The sequence below is a fragment of the Lissotriton helveticus genome, chromosome 1_1 (assembly GCF_964261635.1).
Source record: "Lissotriton helveticus chromosome 1_1, aLisHel1.1, whole genome shotgun sequence".
Taxonomy (NCBI): domain Eukaryota; kingdom Metazoa; phylum Chordata; class Amphibia; order Caudata; family Salamandridae; genus Lissotriton; species Lissotriton helveticus.
In genome coordinates, this window is record NC_136057.1 from 478242313 (window position 1) to 478259094 (window position 16782).

The 16782-nt window shown below is 42.1% G+C and overlaps 1 protein-coding gene across 3 annotated transcripts in view; it reads right to left on the reverse strand.

Annotated features, from left to right (window-relative positions):
* Positions 1 to 16782, reverse strand: part of PTPRR (protein tyrosine phosphatase receptor type R) — a 962385-nt gene that overhangs the window by 104289 nt on the left and 841314 nt on the right. For all 3 annotated transcript variants that reach the window (XM_078673920.1, XM_078673919.1, XM_078673921.1), the window contains one exon: positions 4799 to 4956. In XM_078673920.1, the coding sequence (XP_078530046.1) occupies positions 4799 to 4956 (158 nt within the window). The remainder of the gene's footprint in view (positions 1 to 4798; positions 4957 to 16782) is intronic.

Genomic DNA, 16782 nt, shown 5'->3' on the forward strand with positions numbered 1-16782 from the left:
TAGAACACGAGGATCAATATCCACTGTAGTGGGCTAAAGTAGAAAGATGATAAATGGTAGGATTTTCCACTAGAGAGTATATAAAGAAGGGATTGCCTCATGAAAACTGCTAGTTTGTAGTTACACAAATTAGTATAACTAGGATCATTGATCCTGTAACAGGACAGGAGTTTTGTGAATGGAGTAAACTCAAAGTCCTATGCAAGGAAGATCTACAATTATCCTCCACATCGGCATTGGTCTTTCTTCAATTTCCACATGTTCGTAAGCTTCAGGCATACAGAGGTGAATGACAGAGTAATCATATACACACAGTAAAACTGAAGGAGAATAGGAAACTGAAGATGGGTACATAGACATGAAATGCTTATCTGTTCCCAATCAAAAGTTAGCACCTAATAACTCTAATAAGGCAACCCAATGTTATCCTATGGGGCAGGTAGGCCTCATAGTAGTAAAAAATGAATTTAGGAGTTTCTCACTACCAGGACACGTAAAACATACAAGCACATGTCCAACCTTTTAATTACAATGCACCCTGCCCTCAGGACTACCTAGGGAGTAACCTAGTGTTGACTTAAATACATTAAAAGGCTAGTTCAAGGCTTAGCAGGGAGGTTATGTTACCAGGTTGAATTGGCAGTTTAAAACTGCATCCAGGCTGCAATAGGAGGTCTGGGACATATTTTAAGGGGCTACTTTAGTGGGTGGCACAATAAGTACAGCAGGCCCACAAGTAGCATTTCATTTATAAGCCCTGAGTATATGGTATACACTCTACATTGAACTTTTAAGTACATTAGGTATGCTAATTAGGTGTAAGCAAATACTACCAAGTTTAGAGGAGTGACACAAGCACTTAAGAACCGGTTAGCGGTGGTAAAGTGCAAAGAGTCCCAAGGCCATCACAAACTAATTCCAGCACAAAATGAAGGGAAAAAGGTTAAAGGTTTGGGGGAAGATTACCCTAAGGCTGACCAGTCTTACAAAGGATTTTGTGTGACTGACTTAGAATTATATTTTCTAGCCACCCAGACCTACTTTGCAATGTGCTGGTTCTGCTCAGTGCCCTTTTGCCACACATAAAAGCTGAAACTGACCTTCTGGATAAAAGCTAACTGCATAGTGTCCTTGCAACGCAGTTATCATGACCCCCGAACCAATTCCTCAGTCATTTCCACCAACAGGGGAAACTTATACTAGGGAAACCAGATCTGCTCAGTTATATTCTCCTGAAATCCCACTATCAAATTAATCATGTGCTCCAGCCCTCCATTGAGGGTGCTGTAACAAATTCTCTGAAACTTTGATTGATTCTGTCACTGATATACAAATAAGAGGTTTTAGCCTCTAGAACAGCTTACAGAAAAAAGGTGCTACAGGTCCTATATATGTCCTCATCTACTTCTATTATACAATCTCAAGTCACAGTGTCCTTTCTTCCCCAATGCATGCCTTGAATTCTTGCCTAAGACAATACAGTTCAGAGAGAACAGAGGGTGGCTCTAAAGTATGACTAAGAACAGATGGTGGTTAGCAGATCATGCTGATCGGGTAAATGACTATAAATGGTTGTTCTGTTGTGCTCAGATGCCCAGCAAATGTATGGACTCAAGGCACATGATCCTCCACTTCAAATGTTTACACAGGTTATACTTCATATCAATCTTAATGTTATACCTGGCCTGCTGCCGACCTCAATTTTGGACCTTGTTTTTGCTGGCTTAGGGCTTTGAGGGCATTTGACACTGGCATCCAGTGCCAAAGTGCTGTGTTTGCCATATACATTCTGGTGATTGGTGTATACATGATTCGAGTTAGCTGCAAGTCTCTTGTCTGGGGTAAGACATATACCCAGGGCATGTATCTCAAATGCTCCTCCATGGGCCTGCAGCATTGTGTGTGCCACCCATGGAGGTAGCTCATCAATCGTGCCACAGGTTTGCCCTGGTGGGGTCTCTCTGTGCAGGTTACTATTACCTGGCTTGGCATGTAAAAAGCTACGTGCCAAGGGTCTGCATGTCTCTTGCTATATCAGAGTTCCCCCTGGTGATAGTGCGATGTTTGGAAATGGTAGGGCGTGTGCACAAGTGCGTTACATGCAAGGGTCGTGACTGGCACTCCATGGTGGGTACATCTTGCATTGGATTAGAATGGGGCAATGTAGGGAAAGTCTATTGAGCAGTATTTCCTACATGCAGACTATTAGCAGTGTAGTGTTTGATATCAATGAGTTGGTAATGGCAAATCCCCTCTGTTAAATCCCATTTCACTTACAAAAAATTATTTTGCATAATTTCATTTAATTTTCATGAATTTCTGAAAACGATGTAAAAGAATGTATGCCTCTGTGCACAGTCCTGAATTATCCAGAGCATTACTACCCCCAGAGTACCCTTTAGCGCTGTGCTGTCTTCGTCATGTTAGCTGCAAGTCAGTTTAACATGAATTATTGGACGAGTGGGAGTGTATATTGTTACCTGTATTGAAATGCTGGGTGTAATGAGAGTGGGTCAGAATGATGGGAGCTCCAATCTTGTTTGCTGTGTTAGAGGCATGGCAGTGTAGCATGGAAAATGGTGTTTGATAAAGGCTTAGATCAGATGAAGATATTTTTGGACATCAGGTGTATGGTGCATTTATTTTTTAATTTCAATGAATACAGAAGCGTATGAAGTATGTATCAAGAAATATAAACTGATGTATGATGTAAATTTGTATGACTCAATGACAATAGGATTATAGTTTGCTGTGCAAAGATAATATAATTGAATAATGAATTTCATATGAAGGAAGGTTGTGTATATCATGTTTGTGTGTTGCGCTATGGCCCATCAAAGAAATCTTACTGCATATGCCACGTTCTGGGTGAATTTTGCAGCCAGCTTCCAATAAGTCTCCGAGTGCCTATTTTCTTCTTTAGTCATTTCTAACCAGTTGCCAACGGAATAGGTTTAATTGAATACATGATTTTTCAGTAGAGTCTAATGCAATTAAACACAAGTGTACAAACATGTATGGTGTATGGATGACATATGGTGGTATTCATCTCTCCCTAAGGAAATGATTTCTTTCATCATATCCTGCATCTTATGGTAAAGGGTCGTCAAATTCCGATGATGTTGTATCAAGGATCAAAGACGGATCTAGTGGTAAATAAATTGCCTTTCAGCTCTACTGTCTCTTCACTGCACCAACATCAAGGAAACATTGTCCTATTTCATTTTCATGCATCAGTAACTCTGGATCTTTTACATCTTTACAATCATATCCGGCCTGAAATTGCATAAAATCATTTTCTCCACTCAAGCAATGCCTTAAGACAAATGTATCTGTCACTGCTTAGATTTCAACGTACCGTTCAAAAGCAATGAACACAGCAGGATTTTTTAAATTAAAATTAATCATGTTTTCCAAATTGAGCTGAATATCACTTCTTCAATCAGTCATCCTTATCCCATTTACCATTGATTCCGAAGTTCTAATACATGAATTTCACAAAGGTTTGGCAAGTTTAATGAACTTCAAGATGAAGATTTGATGTCACTTGTTGACTTTTCTTCTAAATGTTCCACTGTTGTAAAAATATAGAATTGCAATGTGTTTAAAGGTAAAGCCGATGACAATGAGCCTCCATAAGACTCGGGCATTTTTCTTAAACAACATTGATGCAACAGCTAACAACTACAGCCAGAATGCACAACAACCACCCTCAAATCACATTTGCGCCGACTGTACCCCCAGGACCCGCTTTAACAGCTCATCCCAACCAAATCCACACTATTGCAGGTAATGGGATATAAAACCGTAATCTCAACTTACTCACAATGTCGAGACTGCAAAAAAATATGGCCAGAATGGAAGCCAAAAGCAGAGTTTGCCAATGGTGTAGTACTGGCCTGGTCTAGCCTGTGGCGGCTGTGCAATACTAAAGTGGAGGAGGAGAGGGGAAGGGACGGGGGACTAGGGGGAATAATATATATTTTTTTAACTTGCCTGACGAAGCGCCTGCCTCAGTCCTCTTCTCAGGGTCTCCTCCCAGCATGTACTAGGGCACCGGCTCCCAATCCCTGCATTGGTTTGCCGGGATTGGATGACCCAATCCCGGCAGACACACACATGGTGCATAGCTTAATAGTACTACTTCTAATAAGGTAGGATTGGATGAGCGACATAAAAAAGAAGCATTAAATAGTGGAAGCAAATTATCTTGCTGGACGTTGGTGTACCACAGATTCCATCAAGACAGATGCCACCATGACAGAAACATGATGCAACAATGGTTGTTTTACAAATATACCAAGGTAAATGTGACTACCTTAGTACCAAAGTGGAGAACATGGGACATATAACAGTATACGAGTGCACCGTAGATGGGAGTTTTGAAGACTAGATCAAGGGAGTAATGTAAGCATGCAATTATATTGTCAGGCATGCTGCTGCCTAAAAATGCTGCTAGTCAACAGATTTAAAATTAACAACATAAACCTGTTAGAGCAAGTAACCACTCAATCAATTTGTTTCCAGATGCCTTTGAAGGCAACATGATTGCAATACTTATATGAAACTATAAATACTTAGCATAGCCCTTCTGTGGAATTGTGATATTATTTATCTCAGACAGTCCCAATCGCCTGCTACCTTAAGGCATCAGGACTTACAGCTTAATGGTCGTTAAACAATTTAATATTGAATTAGCTAATAATACCAATAAATGTAATAGCAGTTTCAATAATCTGTTGATCAATTTTCCTCCTTTAGACGCAAAGTAGGCATTTTATTTGTAAAGTTACCTCACCTGCAGTGGACGATGACGGGCCCTCCACTTGGAGAAGCTATCCGGTCCTTTTCGACATCCAACATGAGCTGCAGAAGTGGCTGAGCACTGTCTGGGGTTTTGTGGTCTGGCCATGACGTGTACCAGTAGTGCTTCATAGTCCGGGATTGGCTTCCATACTGAATGTGAATACAAGATTACGTATTCCAAGTTATTTAATGCCCACTGTAACAACTTACCAATAAACAGACAAGTCTTCATAATTATAGCACATTGCTCGAAGGAGGTTCCTTTCTCAGTTCTCTGGCTTTTTTAGCAGTACATGATTTCTGCCAGTGGTTACGCATGGTGGTCACCAGCAGTCCTTTTTGGAAAAGGTACTTATTTGTGTGACTTTGAGTCAGAGAAAGAGCAAAAAAAGGGGAGAAGGAAAAAGAAGAAATAGAAATCTAGGACAAATTGAAGAGAGAAAGAAGGGATGAAAAGGAACCAGAAACAGTAAAATGAAGAACCAGGAGGCGTAAAGAGGTGAATGAAATAGTCCAGGGGCTGAATCAAAACTAGGCAGGCTTGGTATTTGACAACTGTGGTATTCTAAGAAAACCTATGGCCCCTGCACTTTACAACAGATGGTAAAGCCACTTTTAAAGCCTTTACAGAGTTTCATGATGTGCTAATTTGGTTGTTTTGGTTGTGCGCTCCATGCAAAAAGCTCAAGAATATTTTGAAATCATAAAACATTTATAAAAACTTCATCATAGTGATCATATTTTTGGTCTACCTTTTAATAAACTTCTTCTGCACACAGCTCTTCCAGAAGAGCAGCTCTCACAAAACCTCGGGTTTTACACAATTAAGAGGCAGATGTATCAACATCCTGATTTGCGAATCTAAAATAGCGATTTTTTAGAAATCGCTATTTGAGATTTGCAAATAGGGATGTATGTAGAAAATAAATCTTTTTTTCGCGATTTCTTAAAATTCCTAAATTGCGATTCGCAAATTGCGAATCGCAATTAAGGAATAATTTCCCATTTATTTCTATGGGCCAGGAGGAAGTTATTCTCAATTTGCGATTCGCAATTTGAGAATCGCAAATTGAGAATAATTTCAAGGGTGCAAGGGTGTCATAAGGACACCCTGCTGCACCCATGAAATTCACATGTGTGAGCATATGGCGCACATACATGCCACATGGTACCTTCACAAATGCAAAAAAGTGCAGTAATTTGTGATTTCTTAATGAGAAATCGCAAAAATTGAATGCTTGATGCATAGTATTTAAGGAATCGCAATTTTACGATTCCTTAAATGCTCAAGCAAGTTATGGAATCGCAAATTTTGTGATTCCTTAATTTTGCCAGGCAATTTGCATCATACATTTTTTAGTCGCAAACGCTGCTTTTTTGCAAATCGCACCGCTTGCAACTAAAAATTGCTGTGATACATCTACCCCTAAATCATATTATGATAGGAGCCAATGATTGCTAACTGAGAGTCAGTGATAAAGATGCACTCAAGAGGGCCATGAATGGCATCATACTTTAAGAGCAAATCCTTTCGTTCTCAGTAGTTCAAATGAGACTCAAAACTACTAGCTTCATTGTAACAGCTTCTCTTTCCTCCATTGACTTTAGTATCCCTCTCTAATTTTCTGCCTCCCTCCTGCATCTCTAGTATAACAAACCTTTCAAGCAAAGGGCATTTGAGATTTCATAGGTTGCAGCTTAATGCTCAAAATTGCATAAATATAATACAACTGGCTAACCCAATACCTCACATCTGCATTTCTTGTCGCATCTGTGGTACCCCGGGCACATTGCTGCTGATCCAGACAAACAAAACCATTGTACAACTTTTCTCAGGTGTTGTATGCTATAGACCTCCAGGTCTCCCAAATTCACACCTTCACCCCGATAAAAGTCCTTTCCAACGTGACGCTTGCAAATTCAGATTTCTTTATCTTGGGGGACTTCAATCTATGGGTGGAGGGGGACCGCTTACTCTCTTTTAAAGAACTTCAGGGATCATGTGGAGTTTTGGGTCTACAGCTAAGAGTGCATGGCCCCATTCATCAGGCTAGACATACTTTGGATCTCACTTTTGTCCACGAAGGGCTGATTCTCTGAAATTATACTTTACCTTTACACTGGACTTGACATGCCTAGTATCACTTCATATATCAGTGAAGGAACGATGTTCCCCCAAGCTGGCCACTATGACAACGAGAGAAAGGAGGGCATAGCATAAATTGAATTGGCCAAATATGAGATCGTTTTTTAACCTCTGAAACACTTTTGACCCCAAGAATTCAGAGGTCAATTATTTAGCATACGAGCAGGGGTCACTAGAAACATTGGATAAAGTAATTCTCCTCACCAACCTGAAATCTCGCCATAGACCATCTGCGCCCTGGTATGATGATTCATTAAAATGCTTAAACTAGCTAGAAAGAAAATGGCTTAGCTGCTACACCGAAGCAGATAAATGTTTGAAGATCTCATTATGTGATTATAAAAGAGAGATCGGTAAAGCCAAGGCTGAATAGTATGCCAATTCCAGCCTCATAGCCACAGATGGTGCTAAAAAGGTTTTTGATATCCTTTGGGAATTATTAAACCTAGACTGCCCTCGCAGGAGCTCTCCGATGACCTTGCTGACTTCTTTGATAAGAAGATCAGCAAGATTTTGGAGGATATTGGTGTCTCTGCTAAGATAATACCCTGAATTGAATATCTCGGATAATTTTGAAAATGCAGCCAGAGTGCGTGATACCCATATCTGTATTGAAGTGCCAGTGTTAGGTCCCACCAGGACTCAAAATGGATTAGACTCATTGGAGAATAATGTCTGTAGGTTTGATAACTTTGAACCCATCTTGGAGGATTGCTTTTAAATCATTGCCAGGTATAACATATCAGGATCAACACTCGATCCCCTACCTCATAGGATGTGGAAAGAGCTAGGAGAGGAACTCACCCTCCCCTCATTGCAGATATGCAATCAATCCTTGGAGATGGGTGATGTGCCACATATGTGGAAGAAGGCGATAATTAACCACCTCTTAAAGAAATCTTCAACAGATCTTCAGGTCCTGAGCAATAACAGGCCCATATTAACCCTTCCTTTCCCAGTGAAAATAATGGAGCAATATGAAAGCAGGAGGCTATCCCAATACCTGAAAACACACTGTCCTTCAGGAAGAATAATTTGGTTTCCGACCTGGACATGGCACTGAGTCAGTTTTACTTGTTGCCCTGGACGAGTTACGGATGAGGGTGGACAGTGTCCAGTCGACAGTCTTAATATGCTTGACTTGTTTGCTGTTTTTAACATGGTCAACCAGAAAATCCTTTTCGACAGACGAGCCTCAGTTGGAGTGGGAGGGGGGTACAGTGCGGAAGTGGATGTGATCCTACCTGTCAGATTGGTGTCAGGCTGTTGCCTCACCCCCCTACTGCTCCGGATTTAAAATCCTGTGAGAGGGATTGCCACAGGGCTCGTCACTCAGCCCTGTCTTGTTTTTCATCTAAGTGAGATCACTCATTGCTCTCATAAAGGAGCTTGACATCATGTGGTTAATTATGCGGATGACACCCAATTCATCCTGTCCCTTAACAACCATGAGATGTATTGGTGGATTTTCAGAAAGGTCTGTCAGACATTGTTAATTGGATGAATGTCAATTTGCTGAAGTTAAATGGGGATATAACTGAATTTTTATGCTGCTCGGCATGCAGAATTCCCAAGATGATACTTCTCCCTAACTTTAGACCCCTTTCATCTGGAGAGGAGTTGCAGCCATCGGGCACAGTCTGCAACCTTGGTATTGTATTTGACATGCAATCCCTAGACAGTCATGTTACAAAAGTAGCAGGCATCTGTTTCACACTTCTTCGCAGTCTACGAAAGGAGCTACCACTACTGCCCACCCAAGCTAAATCTCTCATTGTGCATAGTGTCTCAGTAGACTGGTCAACTGCAATGCCCTGCTACTTGGAGCTCCGGACTATTTGATTAATGGACTATACAGAGTCCAAGTGGCAGTAGCTAAACTTGCTTTAAACAGAGCCCGAAGATCCTTTGCATCCAATGCTCTAAAGGAGTTGCATTGGCTTCCTTTGAAGCAGAGGATACTTTTTAAAGCCCTGTGTATTGTGTTTAAGGCACTAAAGCGCAAAGGCCCTGTGCCTTTACAACGCAGACTGAAAGGATATACTCCTGACAGATCTCTATGCTATAGTTCTGCAAATTTTGTTTGCATAAATAAATTTTGGGAGTCAAGACAAGGTGGTCGGGCCTTCACAGTTAAAGCAGCCCAGCTGTGGAATGAGTTACCACCCTTACTTAGGTCTTCAACAGAACTGTTGCAATGTAGGAAAGCTCTGAAGACCTGGCTTTTCCCTGAGTAACCAGATCCCGTTCATGTACATGTTTTCCTGTTTAGCAGTACAGTACCCATATTTAGCTAGCATCAGGATACCAATATGGTGACAGTTGCACTCTACAAATGCTATAAATATAATTACAATGATGAGCATTAGCTATTGCTATGGTAGCTGCCTATAGAGTCCAGAAACTGAAATAAACACTAAACTCACAACTTTAATTCACTTCTGAAAACTAAAGTATTCTTTTGTATGGGCCTGTCCTCCCCCTACCATAACTACAGAATCCATCCCTTTCTCTCCCGAGCCACTCATTTATTCCTATTCTTATCAGATCACATAATAGTTTTTAAACTACACATCACAAGGACAACAAAAAATTACCTGAAAGGGAATCAATATGGTCTGTAAAAATGTGTCATAAAAACTACTCTTGTATATATAGTACTAATCACCAGTGCTTAATTTGTAAAACAAATAAGTGCCAGGGCAACCACAGCTTGCATAACCCATTGCCAGTGCTCAAATGACAGTGCCTAGACAGCTATCAATTATCAAATTTCTACAAGTGTGACATTTCAGAATGTTCGAGGCCCCAAAAGCTATAAGAATGGCTTAGGCGGCTGGTATTTGTTGTTTGCAATGTATATTGAATTAATAAACAACTGTTCTGCTTAACCTTTAATTGCACAAACAGCGTCACCATGTGACAGTGGTCATAAGTGCCAGTGCTGACAATTAAGTGCTGGTGCTGAGAACTGGAAACCACCAGTTCAAATTAAGCACCTACTTGAGTATGGTCAGATAGTATAAATGTATCACAATTTATTATTTCAAATTCAACTGAGTAAAGAGAGAATGCAAATACACAAAGTCAGCAAAAACGTGAAAATATACATTTTAAATGGTCTTAAAATTCCTTTCTACAGGGCGTCCACTAGTAGACGTGATGTCATGGAGCCTGTGTTACTGTGTTATTCAGGGTGGGCCTTCAATGCCAAGACTGGAGGCATTTTTACTGACGGGTTTTGCCTTGTACACCATGTAGGTCACAGAATAGAAAATTGCAAAAAATCCCCCACTCACTGGGAGAAAAATTCCAGAGACTCATGAGTCTTTAGCTTTTTGCAGTCTTCTTACAGTTTCAGCTGACTGTCACAAATGGCGTTGCACATAATACCAACTAGATTGGGCTTTGATCAGTCCCTTCCTCAGCACTAGATGGCCTTCTTTTCTATCTCAGTGCCCTGCTCTTAACTGGATTGCTTCTCTCCATATTTTTGTGTCTGTCGCACCCCAGGACCATTCCTTTTTTATCATTCACTTTTGAATGGATGAGTCATGGAACTATTTTGTTTTTCACATTCATTACTATTGGGTGCATGGATGGGCAGAGAGGCGGAGCAAGCAGAGCGGGAGGCCGGGTCCACGCTGTTTATCCGACTCGGAGAGCGTAGGACCAGGCTCTGGATTCGGGCCAGGGCTGCCTTAGCGAAAACATGGTTTCGGGGACTGGAGTGCAGAGACCATTTGCGGCGAGCAGGGGCTGTTTTTTCATTGTGTCCCACAGCGTCACAGTGTTCCACTATATTGCATCTGGACCCGGTAAGGTGGTTTCAGGCAGGGGGGTAGCGGAAACAGGACTGCATGGATCAGGATTTAACCCTTGCCCATTCAGTTATTCCCTCAAGGAGCAGGGGGGCAGCAGGTGGGGGATAACATTACAAAGTCCCTCCAAAGGAGTGGGGAGGTCCAGCCAGCAGTTGGAGTCTAAGGGGAGTGGTGGCAAAGGTGGTGTTGGACCCTTCACGCAGGATCATCAGAAGGGATCCCCTCCCCTTTGGAGAAACAGATACCAGTTAAGATCCCAACAAGAGCTAAGGATCAAGGGGATTCTGGACCATCCAGAGGGGGTGGGAGTGACCCCATTAACTCCACGCAAAAAGAAAGCTGTAAAGTCTGGGGACATTAATAAATCAAAGGGCCCTGAGGCAACTCGCCCTTCTCAGAAGAATACCCCGTCCCTTAAAACTTACTTTAAAATTATGGAGCAGGTTGCGGGTTCAGTTCGGGCCACGGACATAGTCTCGTCTGCTCAATGCAGTGCCCCCCCTCCATCGTGCTTGAAAATCGCTTCTCACCCCTGGAAAGTATAGCAGACTTGGAGAGGAGTTTAAGTGGAGCGGCTGGGGACAGTACCATAAATCTACTGGTGCCCAATCATGGGGATCCCTCCAGCCACTCCAGTAACAGTATCACTGGTAATGATATTATAATTACTCCTCCTTCTCTCGGGGGCCCTTTACCCCTTTCTGCTCCCCAGCCCTTACAGGAATTGGCAGGGGGAAAATCCCCCATGGACAGTACTATGCAGGCATTAGGAGATGCTAATAAGGATAGGGATAGTCTAGGCTCCCTGCTACAAGCATTAAGAGGGGACCTTTTGTCCAAATTCGAGATATCCGAAAGCAACCAGAAGGGTATTCATGACAAGTGTGTCACCCTTGAATTAAAACTGGATGATATATGCACACGTACGGGATCACTCGAACTTAAAGTTTCAACACTATCAGAAACTGTCCAAGGCAACTCCAAAGATATAGACGCTTTACAAATCCAGAACCGGTCCCTACAGATGGATATGGAGAGGCTGGAGATGCAGGCCCTCAGGAATAATCTTAGGATTTTGAAGATACCGGAGGGGGTCGAGGTGGAGGATATAAAGGGGTTCGCGTGCAAGCTGCTGAGAGAAGGGGTTCTAAAAGACCGACCAGATATTGATTTAGAGGCTGAAATACAAAGAGTGCATAGGGACCCTTTTAGGTTGCATCTGGACAGAAAATCCCCCAGGAAAATCTTGGTTAATTTTCAGACCTACAGTGTTAAGAAGCTAATCTTAGGGAGGTGTTTAACACTGTCTACTCTTCATTATCAGGACACCCCCTACCAAATTCGTTCAGATATTTCGGGGAGAACAGTGCAAAGGCAGTGGGAGCTCGGCTCCCGAATGCCCGAATTAAGAACACTCGGGCGCAGGTTCAAATGAAGTTTCCCGTGTTATTAAAAATAATGTGGAAAAACAAGATGTATAACTGCAGTCAGCCTGGGGATGTAGACGACCATGAGGGGGTGAGGGGGATGCCATGTGGTGGGGTCTGGTACTGGGAGAAGAGGAGGAAGGGGAGGGGGAATGGTAAAGGAAAGGGATAGGAAAGAGAAAATAAAAGGAGAAAGGTAGGGAAGGAGGAGGCATGTGGAAAAAGGCACAAAGTGGGAAGGAAAAAAAAACAAAGGTTACATTTTTTTTTAATAAAACATATAAAGTAAGGTTAGATTGGATACAAGTAGGAATGGTCTTCTTCTTCTTTATTGCTGATAAATAAGATGATGTGCTGCCTCAGGGAGGGTTCCTAAAAGGTGGTTTAACGCCAAGTATCAAAGGTGGGTTCCTCAGGGTTTGGTTGGGTGGAGGTCAAGGGGGGGACGGGAGGGGGGGTGAAATTGGAAATTTGTCCTCATACAAGATTAAAAAGGGTTTTTGTTTTAGCTCTAGATGGGTGGTTTATATGGGTAGGCTATGATTAGGTCATCTAAGATAAAACTCTCCTGGAATGTGAACGGACTAGGAGGAGGTAGGAAGTTACTTCGGGTTTGTGAGTTTCTGAAAAATAGTGAAGCACATATTCACTTATTGCAAGAAACTCATTTGGAAGCCATGGACTATATACAAGCCTTCAGTAAATTATGCTGGGTGTAGGAAGTGCTATGTTCTAAACAAAGAGGGTGCACAAGAGGGTTAGCAATAGTGGTCAGAGTGAATAAGGGGATCAAGGTGGAGAAGTGGGACACAGATCAGTCTGGGAGATGGTTGGTGGCAACTTTGTCCATATGCGGCTTGCCGATTGCCTGTGCTGTATACTATGGGCCCAACGAGGACAATTCTGGACCTCTCTTGAAACTTCAGACTAGCCTGTTACATACGTCTGCCCCAGCCATACTGGGCGGGGATTTTAATCTAGTCTTTGATAAACAATTGGATCGGACCTCTAAAGTTAAATATGGTGCTCCAACTAGAACACTTTCCGTACTTTGGAACGTTATGAAGGAGTTCAATTTGCTTGATATCTGGAGAGTAAAATATGATACTGCTAGAGAATTTTTGTTCTATAGTAAGAAGTACAAGCAATACTCTAGGATAGACTATTTTTTAGTAGACCAAGGTTTGTTCTCAGATGTAGGATCCATTAGTTATATCCCAGTGATTATTTCAGATCACTCTGCAGAGGAGTTAGTCCTTAATCTTGGGTTTAGGACCACAGAGAAAAGGTGGACCCTAGAAAGGACTTTCCTATTGGATGAGAGAGTGAAGGTAGAGCTAAATGATAGAACAGGCGATTTTTTTAGCTTCAACATTGGCTCCTCCACTGAGCAGATGGTCTGGGAGGCCTTTAAAACATATCTGAGGGGGCTCCTGAGCTCCTTAATGACCCATAAGAGGAATACTAGTAAAGAAATAGAAATAGAGGCCCTTAAGAATATCAAGGAGAAAGAACTGGAGTTGCAACAAGCAGCCTTGACAGCTAGGGGACTTATTCCTCAGTTGGCGAAGGAGTTGGTTAGTTTACAGGCGGATTTTAATGCTAGAACGGATAAGATTATGAAGGACAGGTGGGATACCAGCAAATTACAGAACTTCGCCTACGGCGAAACATGTGGCGAACTCCTGGCATGGAAATCAAGAACATGAAGGGTGAGAAATAACATCCAGAGTTTGATACAAACAGGGTCAGGGGCGTTGTTATTAGAGGATGACAAAATCAGAGAGGAGGCAAGGTCATTTATGCAGGGTCTATATCAAAACGATATCACCAATGGACCAGACAGAGTTAGGGCCTGGCTAGACCTTAGGGATCTACCCCAACTGTCTGAATCTGACAAGGAATATCTAACTACCAGCATATCAGAGGGGGAGATTAGAGACCAACTGAGGAAAAAGAGTCGGGGTAAAGCCGCTGGCCCTGACGGATTACCAATCGAAGTCTATTTAGGCCTTTTAGAGAAGATGGTGCCGGTATTAAAAATACTTTTTAATAAAATATTCATACAAGGTGATTGTATCACCCATCTTGGACAGAAGCGACGGTATCACTAATCCATTAACAAAATAAAAATCCCCCAAAAATCGAATCATATAGACCGATTTCATTATTAAAAACTGATTTGAAGGTCTTTTCGGGGATATTGGGCACTAGGATGGCCAAAATGATTAAAACAATAATACACCATCAGAGAGGGTTTATACCAGGGAGACAGCTCAATGAGTTTACTTTCCAGATAATCGGAGCAATCGACTTTGCGGAGGAAAAAAGTTGCCACTTACTATCGTCGCAATTGATGCCGCTAAGGCATTTAATCAGGTTAACTGGGAGTATCTCTGGGAGACCATGAACAAGTTTGGTTTCCCACTAAATTTTACTGGAGCTGTTAAATCTCTCTATTTGAGTCCCAGGGTGACAGTTCTAGTTGGTGGTGCCCTAACAGGGTGGTTCAGTATTTTTAGAGGCACCAGGCAGGGGGGCCCCCCATTCCCCCTATTGTTTAATGTATATATTGAACCTTTTGTTTGTGCGCTTAGAATGGATCGTAGCATTACACTCTTTAAAATTGCGGATTTGGAGCTTAAAACCGCTCTATATGCAGATGACCTGCTTTTGTATACCTCAAATCATATTGATGCAATCCCACGGTTATTCGAACTGGCTGAGGAATTAGGTAAAATCTCTGGTTATAAGATCAACAGAGAAAAAATTGATATAATGGGGTGGAATAGTGTAGGCACCTTACAGGGAGCCAAAGAACAGATGAGATACCTAGGAATTTATTTAACCCATAAATTGATAGATATACCTAAGATCAGTTGCCAGAAGGTATCTAAGGAAGTATGTAAGTTATTATTGAGATGGGGGAGTCTGCCACTGAATATTTATGGGAGAGTTAATCTCGTGAAAATGGTGATTTTGCCTAATATAACCTTTCTGTTCAATACAATTCCACTACCCTTTAATTCTAAAGACATCGCCAATCTCCAAGGGAAGAACGGTTGCTTTATATGGGCAACAAAAACACACAGAATAGCCTGGAAGAAACTAAGGAGGGGGTTAAAGATTGGAGGTTTGGCCTTACCCGATTTACTTTCCTACTGTCATGCCTTCCATTTTAAGAATTTTAGACTATTAGCCAATAAATAAGATTCTTCCTTGCAGGGCCTCTTATTTCGGACAATGTTACATGATGTGCCGCAGGGACAGGAATTTTTTCTTTTTAACTTTGGTGACCACAAAATTTTACAAGAAAGTCCACCTTAAGATTCTGCTGGCTGCTCTTAAAAATTGGGTATACATCAGGAGAGTCCTAGGGATATCATATTACACCTTACAGGCTCCGATTTGGGATTCCTCTGGGACTCCTGATTGTTTCCTGGATCAATTGTGACAGCCGCTCAAACTAGCTGGTATTATGGTGTGGGGGGATCTATGTAAAAACTCACAACTTATGAGCTGGGAGTCCCTCACTAATCTGACAAATGGGACTCTAACAAGATTTAAGTTTTACCAGCTCTCTGCTTGGTGGGCAACACAATCCTGGGGCAATGAAGAAGATAGTACGCCTCTTGATTTTATCTCCAGAGCGGGCCTATGGAAACCTGAGGTTTCCTTTTAGTATAAGGCCTTCACAGAAGCAGGGGACTGTTTGAACTGCGAGTTGGGGAATCTTTGGCGTAATGTTCTTACAGAAAACCGAGAGGAGGTACGGAAAATTTGGTGTGACTCCTTCATTATGTCTCAGACAGTGGTTAAGCCAGTGAATCTTAGGAGGAACCATCTGTATACTGCTTATAGAGTATACTGGACTCCGGGCAAACTATCCAAGGTGACCACAAGGCTATACTACTGCCCCAGATGCGAACATCAGGCTGCAGATGACCAACATATGTTTATGGGTTGCCCGAAGATCGCTCCATACAGGGCTGAGGTATGTGGCTTCTTGGAGGAGGTTTTATTAAGGCCAATTGACGTCAGTACTACATTAGTCTTTTTCGGTCTTCTGTCGGACTATTGTATGAGCACCCCCGCTTCAAAATTTCTGTTCTATGTAATAGTCATTGCCAAAAGGGAAATCTGTAGGGCATGGAAATCGGAGGCTCCACCTACATTTGCTGATTGTCTCAAAAACATCATTATGACTAGTCAGTCTGGTATGGCCTGCGATGAATCTAGTATTGATAAGATATGGGCAGCCCTAGAGACCTGGAGGAAGAACTAACATCGGTCCTATGATTATGCCAGAGGATTGTTGTCCGGTCCTCCCTAGTAACCTGCGGTTTGTCTAGTCAGGTGAACGGGAGTGGGACCAGGAGACAGCCTTACCTCTGGGTGAACTCTATTTGCCCGGCACAAACATACAGGGCGGCTATCAAATTTGTTTTTGTGGAAGGCGCAGAGGCACCCCATCTAGAGTTTATTAGGTCTGGTGGCATGTATGAGGACAAAAAAATAAAAATTGTGCCAAAAAAGGAAATCACCCATATTGGAAGTATTTGTTAAACTTCCAACATGA